A 27,631-nucleotide genomic window follows, 5' to 3' on the forward strand; every position below is an offset into this window, starting at 1 on the left:
CTAGAGAATAATAAATTTATGGAACTCGTAATGCCAGGAGATGGTTTAACCTGGGAAAGGAAATTGGTTTAAAAGGCTGAAGATAAACTCATGGAAGATGGATTTGTAACATTTAAAAAAAAACCTAGAAATGTTTAGGAAGGTCCCTCATTGTTTTCAGGTTGACAAGGAAAGGCCATCAAGGAACATGCCTCATTTATTTATTTATCAACTGCAAGGACACTAATATTCCTAGATAAATGGTGGCAAGGGGAGCCCACGGTTGTGGGGTGAGAAAGCTAAGCCTCAGTTGTCTTGTCTATATAATGGGGTAAACAGTACCCTGCAAAACAAGCCTCATGATAATTTCTGCTCTGGGAAAAACATTACCTCTTTCCTTCCTGTAGCCATTGTCTAAATTTTCAATCACCCTACTTTGTTACCAGTCAGCTGATAGAACAGATTAAAACTGATTAATGGAAGCTTGGAAACGTGGATTTAATCGACTTCTTAAAAAACAGTTATTTGATTCATGTTAATTATATTTGAATTTAATGCGTCATTTGCTTTGATTGTTTAAAAATCTCTTAATATAGCTGTGTGGATTTAGGCCACATATGGATGGTTTCAAATATGCTAAAGATATCAGTAACAAGGGATAATTACACAGCATTTGAGACATAATAGCCAAGCAACTAGAGCTTTAAAAATAACACCCAACAGTCATGAACTCTCATTTTCTTGCCAACAGTCTCAATATTCAGTATCAGGGCTGTTCCTCCTAATCTACTGGGGGAGCTGGTTGTGACATGGCATCTAACAGTCATCTCTTCTTAAGAGAAACTATAATAAATTTAATCGCTAAAAAGACAATCATCCAATAAACATATTTACTTTAAATAAAGTCAAAAGAACAAACTGGAACTCTCTTCAACATCTGTATTCATCTTAAAACACTGGCAATCCCTGTTTAATAGCAATCATTTCTTTGGCAGATGTAGAAGGACTTACCTAAGCTAAAAAAATCATTTGGAAACTGAAAGAACAGGAAAGCACAATCTTTTTAACAAACCAGAAATAATTTGGAAGGGAAGGAAAAAAAAACAGCTATTAAGTTTATTATGCTGGCCTAGATGGTCGTGCAATGAATCACACAGCAACAATTTATTATTTAAATTATATGCTATGTTTCTTAATATACTTATCTTCAAAAACTAACATTCTTAACTATATAACTTTTGATTATAAAATAACCCATTTCTTGATGTCAATTACATTCTACTTTTGTTATTGACAGGGAAAAAAGCCCAGAAACTGTAAGACTGTGTCTTGGGTGAACAATTGGTTATTTTCCTAACAATTCCCAAAAATGTCATAAAATTGAATTGAAGATGGTTTGCTTCTGAGTTTCCTTACAAGTATCAAGTCAGCTTTCTGATGTAGCTAGTAACTCACATTAATTTTGTTTGAAATTTTTAAATAAGCTAATGCTTAAAATGGAACCTGCATCTGTTGGAGTCGTGAATAAGCAGTTACATTAAACAGCCACACTTTTTAATTTTTTAACAGAAAACAATCTTTTAAAGTGGTGACTCACATTGCTATTTAAACCATGCCATAAAAACACTTAAAACATGAATCTACATATGTTCATAACTCGCCCTTGAGGGGTAGTCCAGCTTTGATTTCCACCAAACAAGGTGCTAAATCACCACAGAGAGTCATTTCTGTTACTGGCACAAAGGCCTCATGAGAGTAGATTGCATAAGGCAGCCGGCCAGTCCTTACCCTGTTTTTCCACGGGGGTGGAAAACACAAAAGCATCTCTCTACAACCACTTTTGTAGGATTCCTTCTAACCACAGAAAATCATCATCTTCATCTTCCAGTTGCAAAATGGCATATAACAAAGGGAAGAAAACAAAGTCATTTATGAAGACTCCTCACTTCTTTCTCTACTCTCACTTCTAGTTGATGCATCTTTTCGGAAGACAGTCTTTTTGAGGATGGGACCAAATCTGTCTGGAGACTAAATGGCATTGAACAGCTGGGAGAATTTTAATATAAACTTGGACTGACTCCAGAGGAGGGGAAAAAACCCTTGGTAAATATCATACTGACATGGAGCAGTATAACCAGAACTGGAACCACCATCCTATCCTCTAGTTTTTTTAATTTAAATTTTGTTTTGGCTTATTGATCTATGCTAGCTAAAAGTGGAGGGCTTTGATGGGAAGTGGGTGAACTTAATTTGGCAAATGGTTACCAAAAAAAAGCCTAGCACTAGGCCCACAGCCCAACGGAGGAAAGAGACTTAGAAGAATCAGGCAGTCAAGTTATCCTCTTTATATATTCACAGCAGGAAAAAACAGAAATAAAAAGACACAAACTCACAGGTAGAGATAGTTAATTCTGAGACTGCAGGTTTTTTTTTTTTTGTCTTAAACAAGAAAACATGGGGAGGGGACAGCCTATGTAAGAGCATGTTAAGACCAGAGGCAAGAACAGTTGTTTTGTGAGATCATCCATTTATTCCTCCTCTTAAATTTATTCTCACCCCCTCTGAAAGATCAGAACCAAGGGATCCAAAGTATCTGAGACAGGAAATGAGTAAGGCAGGAAAAAGGATGTGGTCTGAAAAAGGGTGGATTCTGGGGCTGAGCCAGAGCAAGTAACAGGCACAGGGTCATAGATGGGGGAGGGGGCCTTGGTAGCAGGAAGAGAAGTCTCAGGGTCAGTGAGTTAGACTGTTAAGTCAGTGACAGAGAAGGTATGCCTGGAAAAACCTACCACCATCTTCCTAAAAGGTTTTCCTCCACTGAAATGGAGAGAAACAATGGCTGAAAAGACCTACAGCTAGGAAAATCATTACCAGGACATAAGGAAGAAGAGCTGAAGTTTCCTCCTTACTTTAAGGGAGGTATAAATCATATATATGTTGAGGGCACTTGACAAAGATAAATTAGAAATTAAGCCAGGACTTGGAAGAGAAGTGGAAAGGGCTGGGAGGTAAGTACATAATGAAACAGCAACATTTCATTTAGCATCTGTGTGACACACATCAGTAAAACAACAGCTAAAATAGACAGAAAGGGGTGAAAACAGGAGACTGCTCATGCAAATATAGGAACAACTGAGAAACAAGAAAGTGGACTAAGAAACTACCTACTTTCTCAAGATTAAGGCTGGAGAAAAAAGGCATCTATTCTTCCCAGGATGTATGGACAAGGCTGGAAACAAATCTTGGGTGAGCTGAGGCAAAACTCATGTGATGAAGAGTGACTGGGAAGGGCAGGTGCCAAAAGAGCACCACTACCCATCTGCTGGACCTTCTGTGAAACAAGCCAGCCCTTGTGAATGAGCCAAACCAGAAGCTCTGGTTCTCGCTTTGCAGGAACTGGAATTTAGGCACAGAAACAGTAGGGAACAGTTTATCCGCTGATTAAAAAATGAGTATTTCCAAATATAGATTCAGATGTTGGGGACTATGTGGAAAAATCACTTACATATTCTCCACAGTGCCTCGGACAGTGCTTTACATGATACAGGAGTCTAATAAAGGTGTGTTAAATGCGAGTGAAACCAAAACTACTTAGCTGTCCAAGTCTCTCTTCTCCTATAACCTAAACAGTAAGATACTATCTTTCTATTCTAGAGTCAAAATGCTATGAAACCCTTCATCCCTTGTGCTCTAAACCTAAGCCTGATCAATACATACTGCCACCTAAGCCTGGTAAACAGACACTGCCGTAGGCCTGCTGCCCTGAAGTGGAATAAGTGGAGAGGGCAAGGAGGCAGAACTATTAGGAGCAAGAAGGGACTTCCTTGCCTCATTAGCCTTCACACTCACCTAGAAATCCTGGCAGATCTAACATTTGGGCTGACTCAGGAGGGGAGAAGAATCCCAGGTGAATGATAATTGGATTACCCACTTATGCCCCAGAGCCAAATGGCTGGAAAAGGCCAGGACACTGGGGTCTAGGAGTTAAAGTGGCATTATTTTCTAAACCAAAAATCAAGACACTTGGACTGATAGACAATGGGATGGAATATTTTAAATTGGGGCTGTCCTGGAAAATCAGGGCCATAGGGTGGATTTGGGTCTGTAGCTTATTTCACAATGAGGGATCCTCTGGGTCCAATATGCAAATAGGAGGGGATTAAAGATCTAGGATGGGAGCTATTTCAGGGGAAAGCTGTCATTGATTTATAAAGCAGGAAAAAGAATAAAACGTGTCTGTAGACAGCACAGGAAGGAGGTAAACATTCTAGGTATGGAGTAGGAAGGAACGAAAAATTGATCAGAAGTGGAGGTATGAAATCTCTTTAGGTGTCAAAGGCAGGGAGGGGGGTAGATGGTGAGGGCTGGGTTTGTGGGGGTATCACTGGCCGACTGGTACCCTACAATACAGGAGTCAGGGGCTACAGTTCAGGTTGTAGCTTCACCATTAGTTTGCAATCTGACCTTGAGCAAAGTATTTTCCCTCTGCAAACTTTAGAGAAATCTCACAAATCCCGATTTTAATATAAAGAATCAACAATATAGGATACCCTCATTTAGCAAGAGAAAGAACGCTCTTCTAAAAATGGAAGAGGACAGACACAGAACAGCTTGTCCCTTTCCATCTAATTAAAAACCTCGTGAGACTGAACTAGATTAAAAACAAAACTCTAGAGAGCCGCAGGCCCTCCAAGATAGGTAGTACCCTACCAACAGGGCAGGGCGGGTGCCAGTAGCCTGGCCCCAAGGCGGACTGGCCACCCCCGGTAAATCGCCCGGGTGAGAACGGAGCCTGGGTGGGGGTAGTAGTGCGGGGACGCGGACACACGGAAGCGTCTGGCACGCCTAGGTTGACACCGCGGCTTCCGGGGGAGTGGAGACGGGCAGGGTCCCCGGCGAGGGCGGGAGGCGCAGGACACCTCCCAGGCGCCAAGAGGGCGAGCGTCGCGGGCTGGCACGGCCTGGCAGCCGAGTAGGCCCGGGCTGGGAGTGGCACCGGAGGGCGGTGCCCGGCTTCCAGTACGACGAGCGCGGGCCGCGGACCCCTTCCTGGGGAGAACCCCTCCCCCGCCAAGGGCACTGACCTGTCCAGGGCCCGGCTGGGCCTGGCCGGGCGGGGCCTACGCAGCCCCACGGCCGGGCGCCGCCTCGCGCAGGGTCCCGAGCCCGGGCGGGCCTCCTCCTCTCCGCCGGGAGCCTCCGAGCCGGGACCCGGGGCTGCCGCGGCACACCCGACCGCACCGGCCTGGCCGGCGTCAACAAAGGGCGGCGGGGGAGCGAGGCCGGGGCGGGGGCGCGGGCGGCGGCCGGATTGCGCGCGCGCGGCGGGCGCTCGAGGGCTGCTGCCGCCGCGGAGACAATGCGGCGCGTCCCGGCAGGGCTCCCGGGGCCGCCTCCGCCGGGGGCGGGGCAGGTGCGGGGCGGGGCCTGGGTCGCGCGGGCGGGGCCTGCGGGAGGCGGGGCGCCGGCACGGAAGCCGGGCCGCGCGCTTCCTTTGTGCTGCCTCGCCGGTCCCCCCGCCCCGCCGGAAGGCGCAGAGGCTCGCGGTGCGCGGGCGGGCCGGTCTCCAAATCTCGAGGCTAGTGGTCGCCACGAGACCGTCTGGCCTCGCTGCGTCACAGGTCCCCGGTGGCGCTGTGGACTGTGACTCCTGCCTTGACCAATTGGAGGCAGTAATAATAACGACTACCAGTAATTGAGAGCTTAGTATGTGTCAAGCCTACACGTAAGCACTCCCACTTAGCGTTCACAATAACCCTACAAGTAATCATTATTCTTTCCACTGGGAACTGAGGATCGGGGAGGTTAAGTAATGACCAAAGTGGCCCAGTTACACCTCCATAAACGGGGATAATGTCTGCTCCTCAGGCTTGCTGTGAAGGTTAACTGAGGGCATTAACGCAGATAGCAGTGCCTGGCACACGGAGCCCAATAAATGTTACTTTTCTTCCTAAACCACACTGGTTTAAATTTTCATGGCGAAGCACGTCCATTCGGTAGATAGGCTAGGAGCTGTGGGGGATACAAAAGGAATTGGTCTTTTCCCCACACACTTTTCCTCAGGCCTCATTCCTTTTTGTTTCCACATTTTACAGGTATTTTGTATTCCCTGATTGTTTACTTCTCTCCCTCTTTTCCCCATTCTCTTTCTTTCCCCATTTTTCAAAATTTGAAGGCCTCCCTTCATTAATATTCATATGTCCTCCCCCTTTCTGCCTTTGCCTTTCTTATATTTTGTTTGTAAATGAGGGTGACATAGGATCAAATACCCAACTTCTCTATTCCCCAAACATGCCCACATTTCTCTGCCTGCCTACCTTTGTTTCTACTAGTCCCTCCTGGAATGCCCTTTCCCTAACTCTGCATGTTAAAGGAAGGTTCTTACCTGTCCTTCAGGTTTAGACTAAAAAACAGTGGTTGGCGGACTTGTTCTGTAAGGGACCAGATGTAAATACTTTAGACTTTGCAGGCCATACAGTCTCTGTTAAAAATATTCAACTCTGCTGCTCAGCGGGAAAGCAACTGCAGACAATAAGCACATGAGTTAAGTGTGGCTGTGTTTCAATAAAATTTTATTTATGAACACAGAAATTTTGGATTTCATATCCAAATTTGGATTTTTCCCTCTCATGAAATATTCTTCTGATTCTTAAAAAAAATTTTTTCTAATGTAAAATCCTTTATGTTGTGGGCTGTACAAAAACTGGTGAAATGATGGATTTGGCCCTTGGAATGGAGTTTGCCAGGCCCTGCTCTAGAATAATGTAACTCTCCCTGCAGTCTCTCCTGATAATCTCTACTTGGTAGTAACTTTACCTTCTTAACTTTTAAAGCACTTGTAATCTTATATTTTACTTAATTATAATTATTTTTAATATGGCATTTATCACATTTTAGTTTTTCTTATTTTTTCTCATCTTTACCGCAGAACTTAAGCTCCCTTGAAGGGAGGGTACAGATTTCATTTCACCTCCCATCCCACTGCTTTGCATGGAGCAGGCATTCCAACATATACAGAATGGATAAATATTTAAGTCTTGAGTAGTTGGCAACTGTTTATACACTGCAAAGCCTACTTCTTGCATGAGATAAGACCTCAAGGGCAGGATGCTTCTTATGTGTATATCATCTTCATTAGATTTCAGAAAGAGATTTAAGAGCTTTACAGGCAAAATGGATAAAGACAGGCAAATGTCAGTTCATTTAGGGGTTGTTGTATAACAAATACTTGAGCAAAGTAAGTTGATTATCACCAACCTGTAGTCAGGGTATGTGTCCTCATGAGGTCCTATTCAATATTTCTATCAGCAAGTAGGTTAAAGGCAAAGAAAACATGCTATATAATTTACAGATGGCAAAGTTAAGCAGAGAAGTTAGTGAAATGAATTTAAAAATTCAGATATAAAACATTCCTGCTCCACCACTTATTCTGTCCCTCTGTTTTGTTATCTTTAAAATAGGGATGATAAAACTTCCTACTTCAGAGAGTTGCTGTCAGGATGAAGTGAAGTATCTGGAAAGCCCGGCAGAGAGGGCTCAGTAAATGTTAGCTATTAACTATTACCATTTTCTCACTAGGCTGGAACTATGGGCTAAATTCACAAGATAACATTTTACTAAGTCTAATTAATTATATTTTGGCTCAAAATATAAATAACACAAGTCTGAGACTGAGGAAACCTGGAATGATAGCAGTCCATGTAAAAGGAGACCTTGAAAACAAACACAGAAACAAAAACCGAACCCAGCCCTTTGGAATTCAGGTGACACACAGTGCTCTGTGAACAAACGGCACCATTACCCCTGGTCCCCTGGGTTAATCTGGAGCCCCAGGTGCAGATTCCTGATGAAGGAAGGTGAGGGAGTTACACTCAGAGCCAGAGTCATATTGCTGCCCTTCTCATAGCTGTGTGACCTGGAATCTCTTCAAGCTTTTGTTTCCACCTCTGAATAATGGGAATAGTAATATCTATCTCTCAGGGTTATCATGAGTGGGTGAAGGAAAACTGACAACAGTATGTGGCACATAGTAGGTGTTCAACAAATTTTAGTTCCTCCCTACCATACCATTCAGATCCAGGAAACAGTCCTGCTCCTTATAAAGCTAAGTTCAGCTGCCAACCTATAGTGAGTGATTAGTGGCTTTTTATATTTGGAATTACTGTGCTTAATTTGGGGGATCACACTTTGTAAGAACTAATGGAAAGGTGGAATGTGGCCAGATAAGAATGACTAGAATGGTGGGAATGGGAAGTCTTGACATGTAATAAGTAAAATAGGAAAAAAGTCTCAGATACTTAGCCTGGAGATTCTCTTTTTTTAATAGGAGGGAGCAGAAAGAGACATACTGTCTACAAACACCATAGGAGATGGACTCTTAAAATTAATGAGACAGAATCACAACTTGTGAGAGTTTGAGGAGACCAGGTTTTGGCTTCATTTGAAGAGCCACTTTCTGGTAACTAGAGCAATTCCACAACAGAATGGGCTGCGTTCCAAAATGGTGAACCCCTCATAGCTGCAAGTGTGCCAAGGAAGCAGATGACCTCCTTTTATCTTTTAATTCTTCTAAGGTTCTTTCTCCATATTTTTTGCTTCTCTTTTCCTTGATCCCACTCTCCATTTCTCACAGGACGTTTATAATTTTTTCTCCCTACTCTCTCCCAAAGTACTTTTCTTCCCATTTCTCCTTCTTCAGTTTCCAAACTCTCTCTGGCTCTCCCCACCCCCACTCCCAGCGCCCATTTAGTGCAATGATTGGCACTGCCTGCCTGAGTTGAAGAGGGCCCATGGCTCAGGATGTCACTGAGGTCTAGGCCAAGACTGTTGCACGCTGGCAGAAGGGGAAGGAATGCTAATGGATGGCTGCGGAGGCAAAGGGACTGCTGTGATTCTCCCGCCAGGGTAACAGGGCCAGCAGACTCCCAAAACCCAGGTCATGGAGAAGTCCACCTGTCCCTGGGCACTTACAGGCAGACAGACGGGAATCCCAGAGCTGAGCAGTTCCATAAGCTGAACTCCTGTATCCCCTTTTCAGCTTCTCTAGGCATTTCCTTTATCTTTGAGCGACAGCAGCCCTCTTGTCATATTTCCAATGTCAAGAACTCCCTCTCAAACCAATCAAAGCAGAGAATCAAGACAACTCAACACCTGCCTGAACACTCACCTTGGTATATGGATAGGCAGATACACCTGACGGCAATGACATGTAGGCCTCAGTGTCTGCATCTAGAACTTCTGATTCTCCTTTCTGTCTCTGTCCTTTGGGTCCCCTTTCTTTATCCTCAGTTCATCTGCTCATTTCCCGTCTCCACCTACCCAGCTGCCTTGTTGCCTTGCGGGGCCTGCACTGTTTTACCCTCCCATTCTAGATGGCCAGGGATGTGCCAGGGGATGGCAAGGAAGGCTGACTTTTTCCCCTCCCCCAAGGGTCCCTCTATGCTTCATACCGTGAGCCGGGGACTGCTGGATGTTAGGGCTCTTAGGTACAGGCAGGCCGCCAGGCATGGCAGTGATGGTAGCTTGCTGGTGTGCTGACGGACCAGACTGAGTTTCAGGCACACTCTTCTCCTCAGGCCCCACTTCCTTCCACTCATCCAGGGTGCACTGCTGGGCCTGTTAAGGGACGGGACAGAGATGGTCTTCTCATGAGTTGCCTCTGCATTTGCGGACACTTCCCCTGTTTCTTGAGGAGTTTGGGTAGCAGGAAGGATTTTAAGATTCAGCCAGCCCCAAATTAAGGAGAGGCCCCTTTTCTTCCCTGGAACACCCAGAAAGGACTACAATACCCAGTCCAGCCAGGAACACACCCAAATGGCAGCTGTGGGATTGCCCGAGCTGCGTCCTCTCGTTTTGTTCCCCAGACCTCGGGACCAGTTACTCACCACTCGTGAAGCAGGCTGTAGTTGTAAGATGACAGCTGAGGCATGCTGGATCCTGTGTTGAGGGGGGTGGGACAGGCCTTCGGGATACCCATTGTGAGGCCCAGCGTCTGGCGTGGGAGGGTGACACTGCTGAGTGCTGCCAGACTTGTGCAGATTGGCAGTGGGGCACTGGAGAGGCAGGGCAGATGTAACTGTGCCTAGTGGCACGGCATGGGCTTCGGGGCTGGGCTGCAAGGCCAAGCTCGGAGGGACTGAGGCGAGCTGGGGATGGGAAGGGGCTTGGAGTGCAGACCGTGATTGCTGTGGCTGCTGCTGCTGGATTACAAACTGGGGCTGCAGATGCTTTGAGGATGGCTGTGAGAGGAGCTGGTGCGGATGCAGCTGAGCGTAGGCTGAAGGGGAAAGACAGGTCAGGTGGCACGGCTTGACCTCAGCTTCTGCTGCATCCCCAACGGTGTCCCCTCCCACATCCACATCAAGGAGGCTTCCCAAATTCAAAGTCTCCTCATGTTCCTCTCTTTTATCTTTCACTTAGAGCCTGCACTGCTCACTGCCAGGGCCCACCTTTCTCTCTGTTTTGCTTTCTTCCCATGCTGAGACACTGGGCCCTTGGGCTGTCCCTCAAAGCCAAGTGCAGCCTTCTTTGTGAAGTCTTCCTTGACCATTTCAGCTGTTCAGAGAAGCACTGGATTCTATAGTGTGCCATGTTCTTTCCACTACGGGCCCTTCACTCACTTTTCTCCATGTGTGCAATATGTGCAGCCTACCATTGCCCAATCCAGCTCTGTTTGGCTAGTTCCCATTCACCCTGCTGGCTCTGCCCAGGCTAGACCTCCTCTAGAAAGAGCTGACTGCACACTGTGGCCCCACACTCTGTCAGGAGGCAGTCTAGGGCTGAACTACCAGATCCTCCTGTTACATACTGAGGGACTGCAGGCTTCTTTGTCCAAAAATTGGAAATAAAAATAGTTTCTGCCCAGAAAGTTGTCAGAAGGATGAAATGAGAAAAAAACTGGGTGAATAAAATGAGAAAAAATAACATAATCTGCATTGCACAGTGCTTGACACACAGTGAGGCTCAGTCATTTCTAGCTGTAATTCAAATTGCTGTCTCAATCCTGGTTTAGGTTCTCAAAGCATCCTGGGCTTACCTTGATCACGAGAGCATGCATTGCAGTGGCTTACAATTGTTTCCCAGCTGTCTTCTCTTCCAGCCATGAACCCCCTGTGATTAGAACTATCCTGTATCTCTTTATCCAGAACCTCTCAGTGTCTGACATTAAATGGGTGCCAAGTGAAAAAATTTATTGTCTTGAACTAGAATTCATATGTTACATGTGCTGCTAGCCTTTTCTTCCTCCATTTTAACCAGGCTGACTCTTTGAAGTGAGGAATCTTATACTTTTTAGTAATCCCTTCAGCATCTAGCTCATGCCATGTCTACAGTAGGGCTGCAGGAAATTCAGCTCAAAGACTGACTGTCCTCATATTGCTCACTCTCTAGGACCATCTGGGCCAGCGTGGCATGAGGGCCACTCAGCATAACCTGTCCTGGTTAAAAGTGGGCCTCTACAGAGGCTCCCACAGCTGGAGAGGCAGCAGGAAGAGGCTATGTCAGGAAAATGCGGAGGGTCACGGCTGGAAGCTCACAAATGGATTCTACAACCAAGGGTCTCAGATAATAAGGATAAAGGCAAATTCTGGGTCCTGAGCTAACATTTTAAAAGGACCCTATGATACTTACAGGTGCTAAGCAAGCAGATTTCAAAGGAGGGAGGTTCCTTCTTTCTTGAATTTTGCCTATTTAGACTCCAGTTTCCAACTATCTCACCATTGCCCAATATAGAGTTCCAAGAAGCAAGAGGCATTAAGAAAAAGTAAAGTGGACGTTAGTGACTGACTGCTGTGGGTAGAGGAAGAGGGAACTTGGACGGCCCACAAGGCTGTAGTCTGGGTAGCAGTGAATTACAGAGGAAGGCAATGCAGATGGCAAGGAAGTCTTAAGAGATATGTGTTGTCCTTGAGGTGATGGTGGAACATCCAGATGGAAACTGCTAGCAGGCATCTGGTGATTATAAGTTACCCCTCATCCCAACCTAAGACTTGCCTCCTAAGTCCACCCTGAATAGCTCAAAACTTAACAGTCAGGCAAAGACTGTAATCATGCAAACTTGATAATCAGGAATTTTTAAAACAACTGTTGCTGAAGCACCTGAGAGATACTGCAGATGTCACACAGGTCTGTTAGGTTCCAGTGGCCAGAATGATCTGCAGGATGTGGGCATCATCACTGAAAACTCAAGCATATAAAACTTCCCTGTCATATAAAACTGAATTCCTGCACCAGGGACAGTTGTTCCAGGTGCTGCCCATCTGAGGTGAGAGTGGAGACAGGCAGGTCGGGGAAGCTATGAGCATCAGCGGCATGTCCCCACCCGCTGGCTCTGTGGCCTGAGACAGGTCCCTTCCTTCTCAGGGCTTCAGAGTTTGTCTGTGGAACAAGAGGTTTGGGGTAGATGATAACACAAGTCTCTTCCAGCTCTACAATTTGATGGGGTGGCTACCACAAGAAAAGAGTTTAAAATTCAGGAATTTATAAGGTGGAAAAGAGAAGGTTAGGCAGGAAAGAGTTTGAAATCTGTAGTATATAAATAGTTAGAGAAATACATGTTTAGTTACCAAGATTGTGCAAGGCAATTGGTGGCCTACTGGTTCTCTGTCCCTGGGCCTCCTCTCCTATCCCACTTTCTCCGCTCTGTGAGGCTCATGGAAAGTCAAAGGCAATTGTTTTAGAACAAATGATGCTACTATATGCCAAGGCTGGAAACAAAGCTCATGGGTGCTTAGATAAGTTCATAGATCAAAGACCCCAGGGTATTTGGGGGAGTGTACATCCCCAGCCTTTTGAGTTCATAAAAAGTGCAGACCATGATCTAACTCTGGCATTATCCTGGGTCAAAAGTCCTTTTATTTAAAGTATTGCAGTAACTCCATAATTGGTCTTTCTGACTCCAGTTTCTTCTCCCTATAATCCATCTTATTGACAGCACACTAATCTTCTTTTACAAATTAATTAATCTAGTGCACAGATCTGATCCCAGATTAAAAACTGTTGGGGACTCTCCTTTGTCTGCAGTTGTCTAAAGTCTCAAGATCTCTTTATGACCTTTTAATTTTTACAATTTCTTTGATCTGAGCAATCTTTACTGTTTCACTGCCCCCTGCACGGAGTTTATGCCTTGTCTCATCCTGCCTAGAGTGCCACACAAGTCAAATCCACATTATTCTTTTGCTGCCTTTACAGATGACAGGACTCTCCCCTTTCTCTGAGCTGTGCTGAGGTCCCTCTGCTTTGCATTGCTCTGAGAGAGACAGTGTATCCAGCAGTCGAGCATAAGCTCTAGAGTCAAAATGCTTGGATTTGAGCTCTAGCTCTGCCATTTACCAGCAGTGTGATGTTGGGTAAGTTACTTGGCCTCTCTGTACCTTGGTGTCATCATCTTTAGAATGGGGATAATAATGACACTTATCTCAGTTATTTCAGTAAATGACTTCTTTCTGTTAGTAGGCAGAATTTATGTGATTAATCTATTTCCTCCAAAGTCCCTTGAATTTAGTGGGTTCTCAATCAATATTGCTGAGTGGAGGAATGAATGACAACATGGTGTGATTCCACTTCTTTGTCCCACAAAACTTTCCTCTTCAGAGCCAGAACATGAATGAGATGGGTGTAAGCAGACCACTTTGGTTAGAGCAGTGCTCTGGTTTATTGAGATGCTCCTCCTGTCCCCCTGCTCACTATCTGCTTACACTAACCCACAACCCACCCCAACTGCTCTACTCATTGTCCATGAAACCTCATATCCCATTGTGCCTTCCTGGCTGGATTTCCTTTGGGGCTTCCATTTGCCCTAATGCCCTCCTGTCGCTTCAGTGATCTAAGGCTTGAGTTTCTTTGGCTCAGGCTCAGCTCCTGTTTTTTCCCTCTTTGCTTTAATCCTCAATTGTAGGTTTTCCTCAGAATTCCTAAATGCTTTTATTAGTTTGATTCATTTGTGACTTAGCATGTGCTATCTTGTATGTCTTAAAAATTGAGCCTTATCCCCCATACACATTTTAACATCTCTTGAATTGAGATGCAAATTACAGTTGATGTTGGTTTAACTGGAAGTGCTTTTCTTTCTTTGAGTTAATAAAATGGTGCATCTTATAATCCATGGTATCTGAAATTAATGAAACGGGAATACTTTTATTGTTTTATGTGCGTATTTTCTGACTATCCAACTAGACTATATGCTGAGTCAAAGACATGTCTTACATGTTCCTTTGCTTTTCATTTAAAAGATGTGTTTTAATTTAGCCGGCAGGTTTTTATATTTCTTTTATCTTCCACATTATCCAACATAATACACTACATGTTTGTAGACACTTGGCAAATGTCTAATCATGGTAAGATCAATTAATTTTTCTCCCTCTCCCATGCCCTCCCAGCTCGGTTTGGGTGTTGAAGGAGGGCATTTCCCACTGAATCTGTGATGCCAGAGGAAGCCATGCCCCTCTTCCCTAAAGCTATAATGGGCATATCAGTTTATGAGATACTAATGCACAGAAATCTCTGAACCTTTGTTCTTATGTTTTTCTAAGGCCCAATAGTTACATGTTTCCCCCTGCAGCTATTTTGGCTCCGCTATCCTCTGCTGCTGGGAAGTTTATTGCTTCTAAAGAACAATGGGTTGGCTCCATGAGGCCTCAACCACAGCCTTGGAGGACCCAGGCAGCCCTTTCTGTTACAGAGTAGGGAAAGGGCAAGCCCAGGGCCTCCGCAGATTAGGGCCTCACTGAAAGAAGAGACTCCAGGCAATGCTTCATCTTCCTGTCTGGTTCTCTAACCTCCAATAGCTGCCTTAGAACCTGAAGAGGCCAATTCACTGCTCCCAGGCCAGTTGGTTGTTTGCAACAAGAGGATTTAGGTCCCCTACTGCAAGGGATACAGGCACACCCCCTTCACTGCCTCCACTGTCAGAATTTAGCAGTAATGGATCTCTATTGATCTCAAGGCTTCAAGCATGCAGGAAACAGCTCACTGCCTCAGAAATGCTGCAACTTTGTCCCAAAGTATGTGGGAGCTGCAAGCAGGCCAGTAAAGGTTGCAGGCTTGCTCATACCCTTATTTTTCTAGGTATCTGCTATATTTAACTACCTGGCCTACAGGTGAGGAGAGGATGCCTGTGAGAGAGGATGGCATAACTCCTTACTAACCACTACTCCTCAAGGTTTAGAAAGTTAAGGGAAGAGATGCTGTCAGCCATTCATTCACTCAACAAACATTACTAAGCACCCACTACAGACCAAGTACTATGTTTGGTGCTGGCTAAAACATGGTCCCTAGAATAGAGTACAGTCTAGTAAAACAGACAGATGGTAACAGATACTCTCAGCATAACTTGACAAATGTTATGATAGGAGATAAGCACAGAATACTGAGGACACAGAAAGGGGGATTCCACTGAGGAGAGCAGAGAAGGCTTCCCAGAGAAGGTAAGTGTTGGACATGACTCAGAGTTAGGAAGATAACCAAAGGAACAGCACATGGGAAGACCTGGAGGCAGAAGACCATGGTGCATTTGGGAACCTATAGGGAATCCTGTACAGCTGGACTCAGGGTGTCTGTGGGAGAAACCAGAAGAGGAGGCAATTTTAGGTTGGGTCTAAATTACTCTAGCACCTGCAGGAGGCTGCTCATCTCCCAAGATGTCTCATGAGATGAGGCCTCAGGGAGTAACTGAGATTGAGGTTGATTCTAGAGGTCAGAACCCCACATACACATAAACAGACAAGGAGGCTTCTTTTAGCAAAACCTAAAGCAATAGCCTCATGAGTTTTCCATGATGCAGTCCCTCTGTGCTGAGGGCTAGGACTTTGAGAGAGTACATAGAGCTAAGAAAGTTTCCTTGTAAGAGGAAACTAGGTTATGAAAACAGGGCTGCCAACTGCAGGGGTGCTATATGTTGGTCTGTCGATGCCTTAATGTCTTTAAGCTTGCTCTGCAGCCACCTGGCAAAACGACCAAATGTCCTCTGTGAGAATTCCTTATAAGGTAGCTTGGAGCATCAGAAAAGAAACTGGTTTCTGCATCTCTGTCCACCCCTGGCAGGGGGATGGCAGTATAGTGTAAGTGGCTCAAGGCATGGGTTTTAATCAGACAGACCTAGGTTTGAATCTTGATTCTGTCACCTACAGGCTGTGCAACTTTAGACAAATTAGTTAACCTCCCTGAATCTTGACTTCCTGTTCTGTAAATGGTGAACATACCACCTAGAAGAGTTGTTAGTATCAAATGGGATATTATCTTTAAATATCACAGAGTTTCACTGCCTTTGCTCTTATCTAGTAGATGCTCAACAAATGGTAGCTATTCTTGAAATGCTGTCTACTATTTGTATGTTCCTCTGAACTCAAAACATTTTTACAATTTGAATGTCTTTTATTCCTAACAATAAGCCTATGAGGCAAACAGGCAGTATTCCCATTTTACAAGAAGAACTTAGTTTCCAAATGACCTCTATAATGCAGTAGGTTAATGGAAAATCAACTTCCTCTCACAGATGAGGCATGGTGCCTAGCATTAACAAATGCCCAAAAAATGCTGATGGCTGGATGAGTAAGTCAATAAGCACAAAGGAAAAGGCCAAGCCTCAGAGTACTCGCTGGGGAACGCTGAGAACTTTGGAGGTGATCTTGGAGGGAAGGATGATGAAAAGAATGTGATGACAGAAGGTGGGGAGATAGAAGGTATGTGACAGGCTGAATAAGTCACATGGGGAGGAAGCGGGGGAGAAGGGGCAGAGGATCTGAGTGAGGAAGCCATGAACAATTAGAGTGGTTAGAAGGACAATGTGGGGAGGACCTCGAGGGCTCCCCACCAAGAATTAGAGTCAGTCTATCAGAAGTCATTAACATGCTGTTTATTGAGTCCCTCCTATAGACTAGGCATTGCAATGGATAGGGTAGGAAATGAAGACACAGTGAAGGTTTCCAAACAGGAAAGAAGTAAGAGTGTTTGAGGAAGATGACTCTAGCAGCTTGAGTAGGATGTCCTGGCCACCAGGTGAGGATCGGGTAAGCCCCATCAGTCAGCAGGCCTTGAGCAAAGCAGGGAGCGCGCATAGAGGAAGTGTCATCAGAGCAGGGTGATAAGCTGGGTGCTGATGGACGTGAGAGTACAGAGGGAAAGGGAACTAATGTCCACCGTGAGCCTGCTCTGTGCTCGTCACCTCTGTGGGCCATCTCACTCATCTTTACAGACTGTGGTAAATACAGTCATCTTTGTTTTATAGACGAGGAAATTGAGGTTTACAGAGATTAAGTAACTTGATGATGGTCATAAAACCAGTAAGTAATGAAGCTGGGGTCTGATACCAGGTCTAACTCTGAAGCCCATGCTTTTCGCACTATGACACCCCTCCTCCCTGGTGAGTGAAGCCACAGTAACCCTGAGATTGTGAGCCTTGGGATCAGGAACACCTCAACATGTGGGTACTGGTTGGGGAACTGGGAAAGGGAGTTTTCCACAGAGGAAGATTTCTGTGGTTTTGTTTTGTTTTTGTTTTATGAATTCTCCAAATTCAAATATTTTATGCAGGTGGGGTGATATCCAAGTGGGAATGTCCTGGGGAGAGGAACGAGGACAGGGATGGACGAATATTGAGAAGTCATTTGAGGACAGGCGGGAGGGGTCTGAAACATTAAGACGGACTGTCTCCTCTCTAGGGGTAAGTGTTGGACTAAAGCACAAGGGGGACGGGACTGTGTCTTCAAGGAGACTCACAGCTAACAGCAGGGAGTGGAAAGGAAGGAGAAGCAGGTCCCAGCTATCCGCTCAGGTGGTCACACGGCCGTCCTGGGCTGTGCTTCCCAGTGCCAGCTGACAGAACCCTCTTCTGTTCCATTCTTGAAACTTATTTTCCCAGGCACAACTCAAGTTTCTACAACCCCTCTTAGAATTTAAACTCTTATTCATCTCTGTAACTCTCATATGGTCAGCACTATGCTTGCTTGGCACATAAGAGGGCTAAATGAGTATCTGTAGAGCTGAACTAAACAATCAAAGAGACCGGGAAAAACTATTTGCGGATGACAGTTCATTATTCTTTCTGAGCCAGATCTTCTTCACTAGTGAAGTGGAGTAATCATTGTTAGGATTAAATGAGATATGTAGATAAGGTAATTATTACAGTGCCTGGAACATGGTTGTTCACACGGGTAATTTCTATGTTAGCTGGCAGTGCCCCTGGAAGTGACATCATAGGAGGCTACAGTGAAGAACTTGAGGAAAGAAGGAATGCTCAGCTGCCCCAGGACCTCTCCCCCTCACACTCACATTCTCTATCTGTTAAGCAAAATATAAAACTCCTCTACTGATGTCCACTGGCTTAGTACTCTGAATTTGGCCCTACAGTGGATAGTTGAAATAACCTTCATGGCTGGTTGCATGATTTTAACATCAAAATTGTTGGGAATTTTGATTCCAGCTAAATAGCAGGTCCACTTGTATGTTTTGGTTTTTATTGGATTTTCTCAGTAAAAGTGTGTCTACACTGCAGTTTGGCAGCTGCTTTGGGAGGGAAACAGGGTACCCGAGAGTTATAGAATCAGCAAGCATCACATTGTCCAGCTTATAACAGACAGAAATCACGACTCCCTGACACAAAATCCCCTCTGTGATAAAACAATGCCACTATGTGGCAGGCCTTCCTTACAGAGGATTCCTTCTCTGTGATGAGACCTGAGGAGGGATGAGGGGACAGAACAAAGACCTAGCATCTGGAGCACAATTGTGTGAAAAGACCCAGGACTTTCAACGACGACCTGACGGTTCCCTTTTACGACAGTATCTCCCTCCCTGTCAGCAACTTTCTCCTCACCTTTGGGCCTGAGTGTGCACCGATGGCCTCAAGTTTATCCACTAGTATGAGGACTCCAAGAACCAAGCCTCCTGTTGGGGGCTGTGGCCCAGCTTCCCTAGGACTCGGCTTCCCTGGAGGTCAGGCCCAGGGAGCTTGCTGCCTGCCCCTCCTCTGCCCTCTGTGGTTTAGACCTTATATCTCTGAGAAGCCCAACCTCAGGCTCTGCTCTCCGCCCCTTACTCCCTTCCCCCATCTACCAACCCACCCCTTTTCAGGGCACAAGGGACCTTTTCTATTTGCTGAGCCTAAAGAAGCCGGTTGCCAAGGTGACAGGAGCAGGAACAGCAGGGAGCTTGCCATGGGGGAGGGGCTTTGCCCTCAAACAGCTGTCAGTGGGAGCAGTCCCAGCTGGGACTAGAGCATTTGCCTGCTCTGGGAGGAAAGAGCCCCCAGGAGAGCACATTCCTTTCTGCCATAATTCACCGTCCCCAGCTCCCCCAACCACAAGTCTCCACTGGTTACTTTCCCTGGGGGCAACCAGCCAGCCAGCTCAAAAAATGCTCCAATAACAAGCAAAAGGCGTGCAGCCTTCTGCCCCCCTCCCTCTCCTCTTCCTCCCTCCCTTCTCTCTCTCTCTCTCTCTCTCTCTCTCTCTCTCTCTCTCTCTCTCTCTCTCACACACACACACACACACACACACACACACACACACACACACACACGCATTTGCACAGGCTCTGATCCCTCAGTTCATTCACAGTGGGTCAGTGGGTTGGCTGGGCAGGAGGCCAGAAGTTCTCTTTGCCTGGGGCACTGCAGAGCCCAGAGCAGGTGCTGCTCCACTGCCCTGCATCAGGTCTTAAGGATTATTTTTGTTTGCTTGGCTTTGTATTCCAGAGGCCCTGATTGGGCCTGCAGCACCCTAAACTTCCCCACTCTCTTCCATTTGGGAGGTGGGGGTGGGAGAATGGAACCGCAGGGTTTACAGAAAGGGAGGCTGGGAGAAGAAAGGAGGAGTGGGAGGGGACGTTTGGAGGCAGAAACAATGCAAAGCCCACTGATTTGTGTCTCTGGGGAGAGGGTCTTTGTGGTCTAGATGCAGCTCACAGCTGCTCCATGGAAGTTCTGTGGAACCACTGGTCTCTGTACTGTGTATAGCCACATACTGTGAGTCTCAGGCCATACCTGGGGCTCTGGACCTCACTGGGGCCTGTAACCCACTGGTATTCACCTTTACAGGGTTCAAGAATGTTGAACCCTCCTCTAGACTCTACGAACCCCTAAGCAATCTTAGAACCATCAAGCTCTTTGAGCTTTGGGTCAGGAACAGGAAAGCCTAGGAAGCCCCAAATTCCTGATGATTAAGAACACAGGATCTGACTCAGCCAGACATAGAACTGGTTCCCAGCTCAGCACTTACTACTTATGTGACCTTGAGTGACATATGTAGCAAGTTCTCCTGTAACCTCTCTGAGCTTCAGTTTTCTCATCTGTAAAATGGATAATAACACCCATACTACAGGCTTCTTTCAAAGGTCACAGAGGAGGTATGTATAAAACACCAACCATATATCCTATAAACAAAAGGCATTTTATCAGCATTTTATCCCCTTTCTGTCCAGTTGCCTTGAGACCCCAGGGCTGCCTAGAAGCTTTAGGAAGAAGCAAAGAAAGGTCTTTTGAAGGGTCCTTGTCCTTAGAATCTGTGAGAGGAAGGGGCACTGGCTTAGACCTAGGGAGAGGTTATGTTTTGACCTGGGCAGGGCAGGAATGGGGGTTCTCAGGAAGTCCTGAAGTGTTGATTTTGCTCTAGGGTTATAGGTTGAAAGAGAACCTAGAAGGAACACTAATTTGGGATCCTATCTCTAGTCCAAGCTGCTACCAACTCACTGTATGGTCCCCCAGGCTTTATTCTTCTGGGCTTCAGTTTCTTCCTCCAAAAAAGGAAAAGTCTGGGGTAAGCTCTGGAGAAAGCAATGCCAGACAGTGAGAAACGTCTGCAACTGCAGGGCAGTGAGGCCTCTCTGCAGGGAGGTACTTTCAACTCAGTAGTGATCACTGAGAGGCAGGGACTGAGCCTTTGCCCTTCAAACCTCAAACAGGGGAAAAAGGCCTTCAGCTCAGATTCTCCCCAGAACACTGTCATATGCTCAATTTGTGCTCCCTGTCTTGAATACATTTCCCTACTTTGTCTGCTGGGTAAACACTCATCTTCAAGACCTGTGTCATTTCCTCTGAGGGTTAGCATCTCTGACCCATCCTGTTTGGCACTGAGTTAACCGCTTGTGCCCACCTTACCTTGCACTTATTTCTATGATATAATTTATGAAATTGAATGGAGTTGCTTGTATATTTGGCCCCCTCCTCTTGACTGCATACTCCTTTAAGTAAGGAATCATACTTAGACCATCTTGGTTAATCTGGTAACAAGTATATATAGATTCTCAAGAAAAAAAAATGCAGGTTAGACTGGCTGGTATAATGGTCTGGATGAGGAGAGTTAGTGATTGCCTCAGGGATGTGACCTGGGTGAGTCTCTCTTTAATGCAAAGTCACATGGTCCACTACATTTATTTCTGTGGTATAACAGCTTGGTCTTATTCCCAGATAGGTCTGGTTTCTAGGGCTCTGGCAGATTTTCTCATTAAAGGTTGCCTACAACACACAGCCCTGGGAGAACTGCACAGGTAGAGAATGGAGCCTAGCTCCATGGAATGCTGATTCATTGCCTTCACAGAACTTCCTAAGTAGGCTGCTAGATTTTTTTTTTTAAGTCACTAGATTTTTTTCTCAAGCGTCACCCTCACTGGCAAGCCTTTCTTGGCTCCTCTCCCAAAGCTAGATAGCTGCTTTGTGCTTCTGCAGTGCTCAGAGCTCACCCACAGTACAGCTCTTATGCAGCTGCACTGCACTGTACTTGTCTGTCTCCCCAGGCTGTGCCCTCCTTGGAGGACAGGCTCAACTCTTCTTTACCTGCACATCCAGCTCTGGCAACATAACTGGCACATATTTGTCAACAAATGTCTAATGGATGATGAGAAAATAAACTCTCTACTGTCTCATCTCCCTGTGTGGTTCTGACATGCCTCTGGCAAGTCCTTTTTTGCCAACTCTTAAAGAACTTCAAAATAGTCCAACTGTCAACCTCCACTCATTCAAGGTTAAGAGCTATGATTGTGTGCTTTGAGATTCACCATTGTGCCTGCTGTGAAGAGGGACTCTGCAATTCCACTGATGTGGCTTCCTTCTTTGAAGCGGACTAGAAGCATGAAACAGAATTAGGAGCTGAAGAATGTCTCAAGATTGGAAGAGGGGAGGGAGAGACACACACGTGGCTGGTATCTTGTGCCCCTGGGAAAAAGGAAAGTTTGAATGTTTTCCCCTGACCCACAGTCCTCCTGAGTTTTCTAGGCTGGAATCCTTCTTGGAGCCCTTACCTGGTGCAATGAGGGGGTGGGTAGCCACAGTGGGCACCATCCGGCTGAGCCCAGCCCGGCCCTCCATGCTCCCTGCCACACTGCTGTTGCCATCTCCTTTCTTGAGTGGCTCCATCACACTGTCAGTTATGCCAGGCTTGGCACCTGCTGGGGAACCCTGAGCAGTGTTTCTGCCCTGTGATGGGGTAGGCAGAGGCTGGCTACTGCCTGGCGTGGGTTTCAGGGCCAAGCTGGGCAGGACAGGCTGAGTGGGGGAAGGGCCCGAGGCTGCTGCAGCTGGTGTCTGCTGTGCTCGGAGGGTCAAGTTCTGTACCTGGAAAAGAGGGGTCTATAGGAGTCCAGAGAATGTGGGTGGGAGCAATGCCAACACACAGTTAAGATAGGCACAGAGTTAGGTATGGATCCAGGAATGGCTGGACAGGATGGTGGGTTGTAAAATCAAAGAGAAGAAAGAATGAGTTAGGGGCTTAAAGAGGAACCAGGAGCAGGTAGAGTTTCTAAAGGGAACAAAAAAGAGTGCTAGTGCTTGGATCCATGAGCAGAAGAAAGTGAGTTCTGAGAAGGGATGACTGTGCAGGCTGGGGCAGGCCTGGGCAGGGAGGCCAGGCTCTCCCTTCCATCACCTCCCCACCTCCCCCAAACTATCAGGATGGGATTCATGCCTCTTAGAAAGAATTCCCAGATACAGTGGGGCATGGGGCTTCCCACACTGGAAAAGGCCAGGGCAAAAGGGAAAGTTAATTGGCCAGCAAGGACCCCAGGCAAAGAATTACCTTGTTATACCAGGGTGGGCATGTTTATTGAACCTGGTTTTATAAACTGTTTATTCAACCTGGTCCCTGGTGCCCTCTGCTGGACACACAGAGGCTGTGCCTGACTCGACTCGTTTCTGACGTGCTTGCCGCTGGGTGCCCATTGGTAGCTGGGGACGGGTTGCAGGGAGTGGGAGACATTCCTCCCCTGCGCCCACCCACAGAATCTTTGCCACAGCAGTCTCTGTGTGCTCCCAGCAGAAGGCAGGGGGACCCAGGACTCATCTTTGCTCCCTCACCTACGCCATCATTCCTGATTCCCGGAGGCGCTAGCACGTGTAACCAGAGTGGGATTTTCCACTTAAAAAGCAACTACAACAACAAAAGTTATCCTGGGGTGGGTGTATGGTAAAAAGGGAGCCATTACCACCCAGGGCTGGCTATCATTCTTGTCTCAGCATGCTGCTGTCTGACTCTTGGCCTTGGTTTGAAGGAATAAAACAGAGTCAAGAGTGGCTGAGGCCTTTTCAACAGGGAATTACCAAGTAAGTCTGGGAGCTTTGGGATGTCCTGTCTCCCCACTGCTTTCCTAGAAGATCCCAACCTTTCCAAAGATTCAAAGCTTCTCCAGGGCTTGTGCCCATCCCCAGTATCAGTACCCCTCTATGGAGGTGCCCACCCCCCTGCCCTCCCATAAGCATGGAATCCTCACCTGGGCGGGGGTGGGGGGCCGGGCGGGGGAGCCAGTGCCGAGCTCAGGCTGCACAGTAGCGACGGTGGCCGTGGGCGTGAAGATGAGCTGAGGGGACAAAGGAACAGTGCCGCCTAGGCTCCTAGCTACCTGCACCAGGTTACCTGGCTGGGCCTGGAATCACAGGAAACGAGGTGCCTTTTACCTGCCCAATGTGGGCTCAGCCACAGGACAGAACAGTTTAGCCAGTGAGCAGATATGGGAAAATGGGGAAGTGACAAAAGGAAGGAGTTCAAGGGGAACACTTGAAACTCTCAGAAGGCTTTAAGTGTCCTGGCCCAGGTGGGGCAGTGAAGGGAGTATGGGGGAGAGCCATTCTAGGAACACACTCAAGTCAGGTTTACTTCATAAGCCTCTGTGAGGACCTTATCCTAGAGGCGACCAACATTCCCAGGATACTCTGAAATCACTCTCTCCGCAGCACCCTGGGGAGCAGGGACCCCAGGCTGAGATAGGTGCCCTAGGACCATTTTCCAGGTCTGACCCACTCCTGACTCCAGGTCTGGGTCACAGCAGGACTCTCCTCCAGAAAGGATCAAGTTAGACGTATTCTTTTGGTCCTTTTTAAGTCGAATTTAGATTTGGGGGTGGTGGTGCGGAGGCAACAGCAGTGGAGGAACTGGAGCACACAGAGTCAAAATAGGGCCTGCCCCTCCTCCTGTGGGGGCAGGCTACACGATGGTCTCTGCATAACACTTCCGCTCCTCATGGCTAGCTTGGCATCAGTGTGGACATGCTGGTGTCTGATGGCGTGCTTTCCCTAGGACTCTGTGCTACACCTCTGCTTGCTCCTCTGCGCCTGTATGCCCAGCTCTGGGCAGGGAGGCAGGCAGGCTTCAGGAGGGAGGCAGGTGAGTAGGACAAGGGAACAAGTAAACAGAAGACAAAGGCAGGTCGGGTGGTGTCACGATGTGGCTGTCGGTTTCCTAGAGAGGTGGAAGTCTCTTCCACATGGTGTGTCTCAGAGGCTGTTCCCTTGGAATGCAGCTGCACCTCAATTAGCTCAGAGTTAAGGGCAGAAGTGCCATAGCTCCAAGTGTCAAGTTCTGGAGCAAAGTGAGGGTCAGGACTGTATTGTCTTCAGGCTAGTGTGTCAAGGAGTCCAGCGGAGAAGTCTTAAGAGTGGGAGCTTTGAGATCAGACTGACAGTGATTTGAGCCCAGCATAGACTAGAAGTTATTGCCTCCTGCAGAGTGTGCTATTTTCCCAGGAAATTCCTCTAAATCTTAGGAAACTTGAGGCTCTTAAGGACTTGTACACCTCTCAGGGACAGGTATAAAGAAGAGATTCTGGATCTCCATATCCAGGGCTGATGACATCCTGAGTGCATTTGGCCCAAATAAGCCCACCTGATCAGGGGATGATAGGGTAACCCTGGTTAGAATGGGGGCCTGGCTGGGAGGTCAGTGGAGGCAGAAACATGTCCTGATGCTGGCTACACCTTCACCACCTGGACTGGAATGCGCCTTTGGCCCTTGAGCCAGTGGTGGCTAGTCCTGAAAGGACTGTCACAGTAGGGTAAGAGCCCGTTTCTGTAGAGTACATGGATGTCTGTGTGTTTGCTTATCTTATGTGTCCAAGCGTACAGGCCAATTTGGCATGGAGCCCTGTATTTTCTACTCTAATTAATCTTGGAAACATAACAGTTTCTGATAAGAAGAGGAAAACTGGGGACGGAAAGGAGGCATAATGGGAATCCCACCCGTCCTTGAGTCTCCAAGCCTATCCAAAGCTCCCCTGCAGCCTTCCATTTCTGCCCCTTTTCTCTTGCTGCCTGTCCCCTAGTGCCTCTTCTCTCCACTTCTCCTATCCCCTCCATTCTCTGCTCTCCCAGCTCCCAACTTCTCTGCCTCTGTCCTCCTGGCCACCTGAGCCATGGCCCAGGCTGGGTACTCACCATCTGCGCCCTCAGATACATTTGCGCTTGGCTTGCAGTCAGGGCTGGAGAAGAAGTGTTACCCAAGAGCACAGCCTGCTGGGCGATGCCGGAGGCTGTTGCTGAGTTGACGCTCTGAGCCCTGTTAATGAGCTGCGCAGCTGCTGGGGAGGCTGCCAGGTTGATCTGATGAGAGAGACCCCACAGTAGGAAAAAGGAGGTTCTACTGGTCCACTCTGTGCCCCCTCACCCACTGCTTTCACACCCCCTCTTCTGTTCCTTGGTGGATTCAGCCCTCTATAGGACCATTTCTGGTCCCTGGGCTTTGGAGTGTCTCCCAGCACTGCCCCATCTCTGGCCTACATGCAGGGCTGCTGGGAGAATCCAGTGGGGAGAGAATGGAGCTGTGTAAGAGAGGCTTGACACTGGAAACATGCCAGGGAGTCATTTAAGTCAGGGGTAGAAAGACGCATGCACTTTTTTTTCTGCAAAGAGTAATAGATTCCGGCCATGATGTGGCTGAGGATGCCCCAGCTGGGTCTGGGAGCCAGTGAACATTTTGGGCAGCCAGGAAGGGGCTGGTCCCCACCCTACTCACCGAGGGAGACTGGGCTGGGGCCTGTGCAGTCACGCTGCTGCCTGAGGTGCTCCCTTGTCTGTTGGCCACCAGGCTTGCCTAGGAAAGAAAAATTCTTATCCCTGGAGTCCTAGATCTCTCCCATTATTCCATCAGGCTCTCACAGTCCAAAGGGAGCTTCTGCAGGACAGTGGTAAGGAACCAAACCTCCTGGAATCAGACCCCTGTTCTGCCTCATCTGTGTGACCTCAAGCAAGTGCCTCAGTTTCTTCTTTTATAAAGTAGGGATAACAACAGTATCTCCTTAGTTTTGCTGAAAGGATTAGAAAGGTGAAGCATTTACATGTAAGCACACGAATCATCAGCTGTGATTGTCTCCCATGTTTCCAGCTCTCTTTAGCCCTCTGTTCCACCCTGCTCTGTCAGATCTGGCTCACAGACCCCATGCAGCACAGACCCTCTGGCACGTGCTGTCTGGAATGTCCCACCTGCCTTCCCGTGGCCAGCTTCTTCTCATCTTTCAGGTGTTGCATCCACATTACTCCAGCAGGTAGACCTTCCCTGACTGCCCACCCTAGATAATCCTCCTGTTATTTGAGCATCCCACTCTCTTTTTCATAGAGCTTCTTACTTAAGATATTTTGTTTCCCTGTCTATTTGGATTTCTGTTTACTTGCTGTCTCCACACTCTAAGCTCAGAGAAGACAGCGTCCACAGTATACTCAGTGCCTGACATGAACTTTGGCATACAACAGGCACATAAAAATTTTGTTGAATGAATAAATGAATGCATTCTTCTCAGCCACTAACAACAGCCAGGCAAGCTGAGTGGCAATGGCTTCTCTGTGGACACCTCCTTGGACCCTTGGTCCCTTCCCGGTAGTGCAGTGATGTGGGGAGGAGGCTCTCACAGCCCTTCGCGGCTGAGCGCTTCAGCGGCCCCGCTCATGAGCTGGGTGACATTGGTCAAGGTGCTTAACCTCCCAGAGCCTCCTTCCTCCTCTGTCGGAGATGAAGATGACAATCGTGCCTCCTTCACAGGATTCTGTGAGGACACAGTGAGAGAAGCCTGGGAGCTCTGGGGCAGGGGCTGCCTCTTCTCCCTCTTACTTCTGCAACTACCACGACCCTCTGTGGCATGAGCGGTGTGTCCATATTCTTACCTGCTGCACAGCTGCCAGGCTCTGGAGCTGGGCGCTGCTCAGGTGCTGTTGCTGAAGTGCAGCCGTCTGCAGCATAAGATGCTGTTGCTGTGCTGCGTACATCTGCTGCAGGTACTGGGCCGCAGTGCTCGGCTGCCTGTGCAGGGCCTGCTGGATCACCTAGGGAGGGTGGAGAGGGGAAGACTTCTGCTGGCCAGCTGGGGAAGTCAGAGCAGCACGTGCTGCTCTCATGGACTCAGGGGGGGCAGCGAAGCTCAGGGAGGCAGAGGCCTTTAAGACTCCAGTGACACTGAGTCCCATCAGCCT

At 47.3% G+C, this 27,631-nt stretch overlaps 1 protein-coding gene across 6 annotated transcripts in view; it reads right to left on the minus strand.

The window, feature by feature from the left end:
• Positions 1-27,631, minus strand: part of PHC2 (polyhomeotic homolog 2) — a 107,051-nt gene that overhangs the window by 17,455 nt on the left and 61,965 nt on the right. For 3 of the 6 annotated variants that reach the window (XM_073233606.1, XM_017667980.3, XM_073233608.1), the window contains exons 3-9: positions 27,326-27,484; positions 26,184-26,261; positions 25,607-25,771; positions 23,671-23,757; positions 22,207-22,519; positions 9,864-10,255; positions 9,429-9,594 (exon numbers count right to left, since the gene is read on the minus strand). In XM_073233606.1, coding sequence (XP_073089707.1) covers positions 9,429-9,594; positions 9,864-10,255; positions 22,207-22,519; positions 23,671-23,757; positions 25,607-25,771; positions 26,184-26,261; positions 27,326-27,484 — 1,360 coding nt within the window. The remainder of the gene's footprint in view (positions 1-9,428; positions 9,595-9,863; positions 10,256-22,206; positions 22,520-23,670; positions 23,758-25,606; positions 25,772-26,183; positions 26,262-27,325; positions 27,485-27,631) is intronic. The other 3 variants (XM_073233607.1, XM_017667983.3, XM_073233609.1) reach the window with 2 other exon arrangements.

This window comes from Manis javanica, chromosome 4 (assembly GCF_040802235.1).
Source record: "Manis javanica isolate MJ-LG chromosome 4, MJ_LKY, whole genome shotgun sequence".
Taxonomy (NCBI): domain Eukaryota; kingdom Metazoa; phylum Chordata; class Mammalia; order Pholidota; family Manidae; genus Manis; species Manis javanica.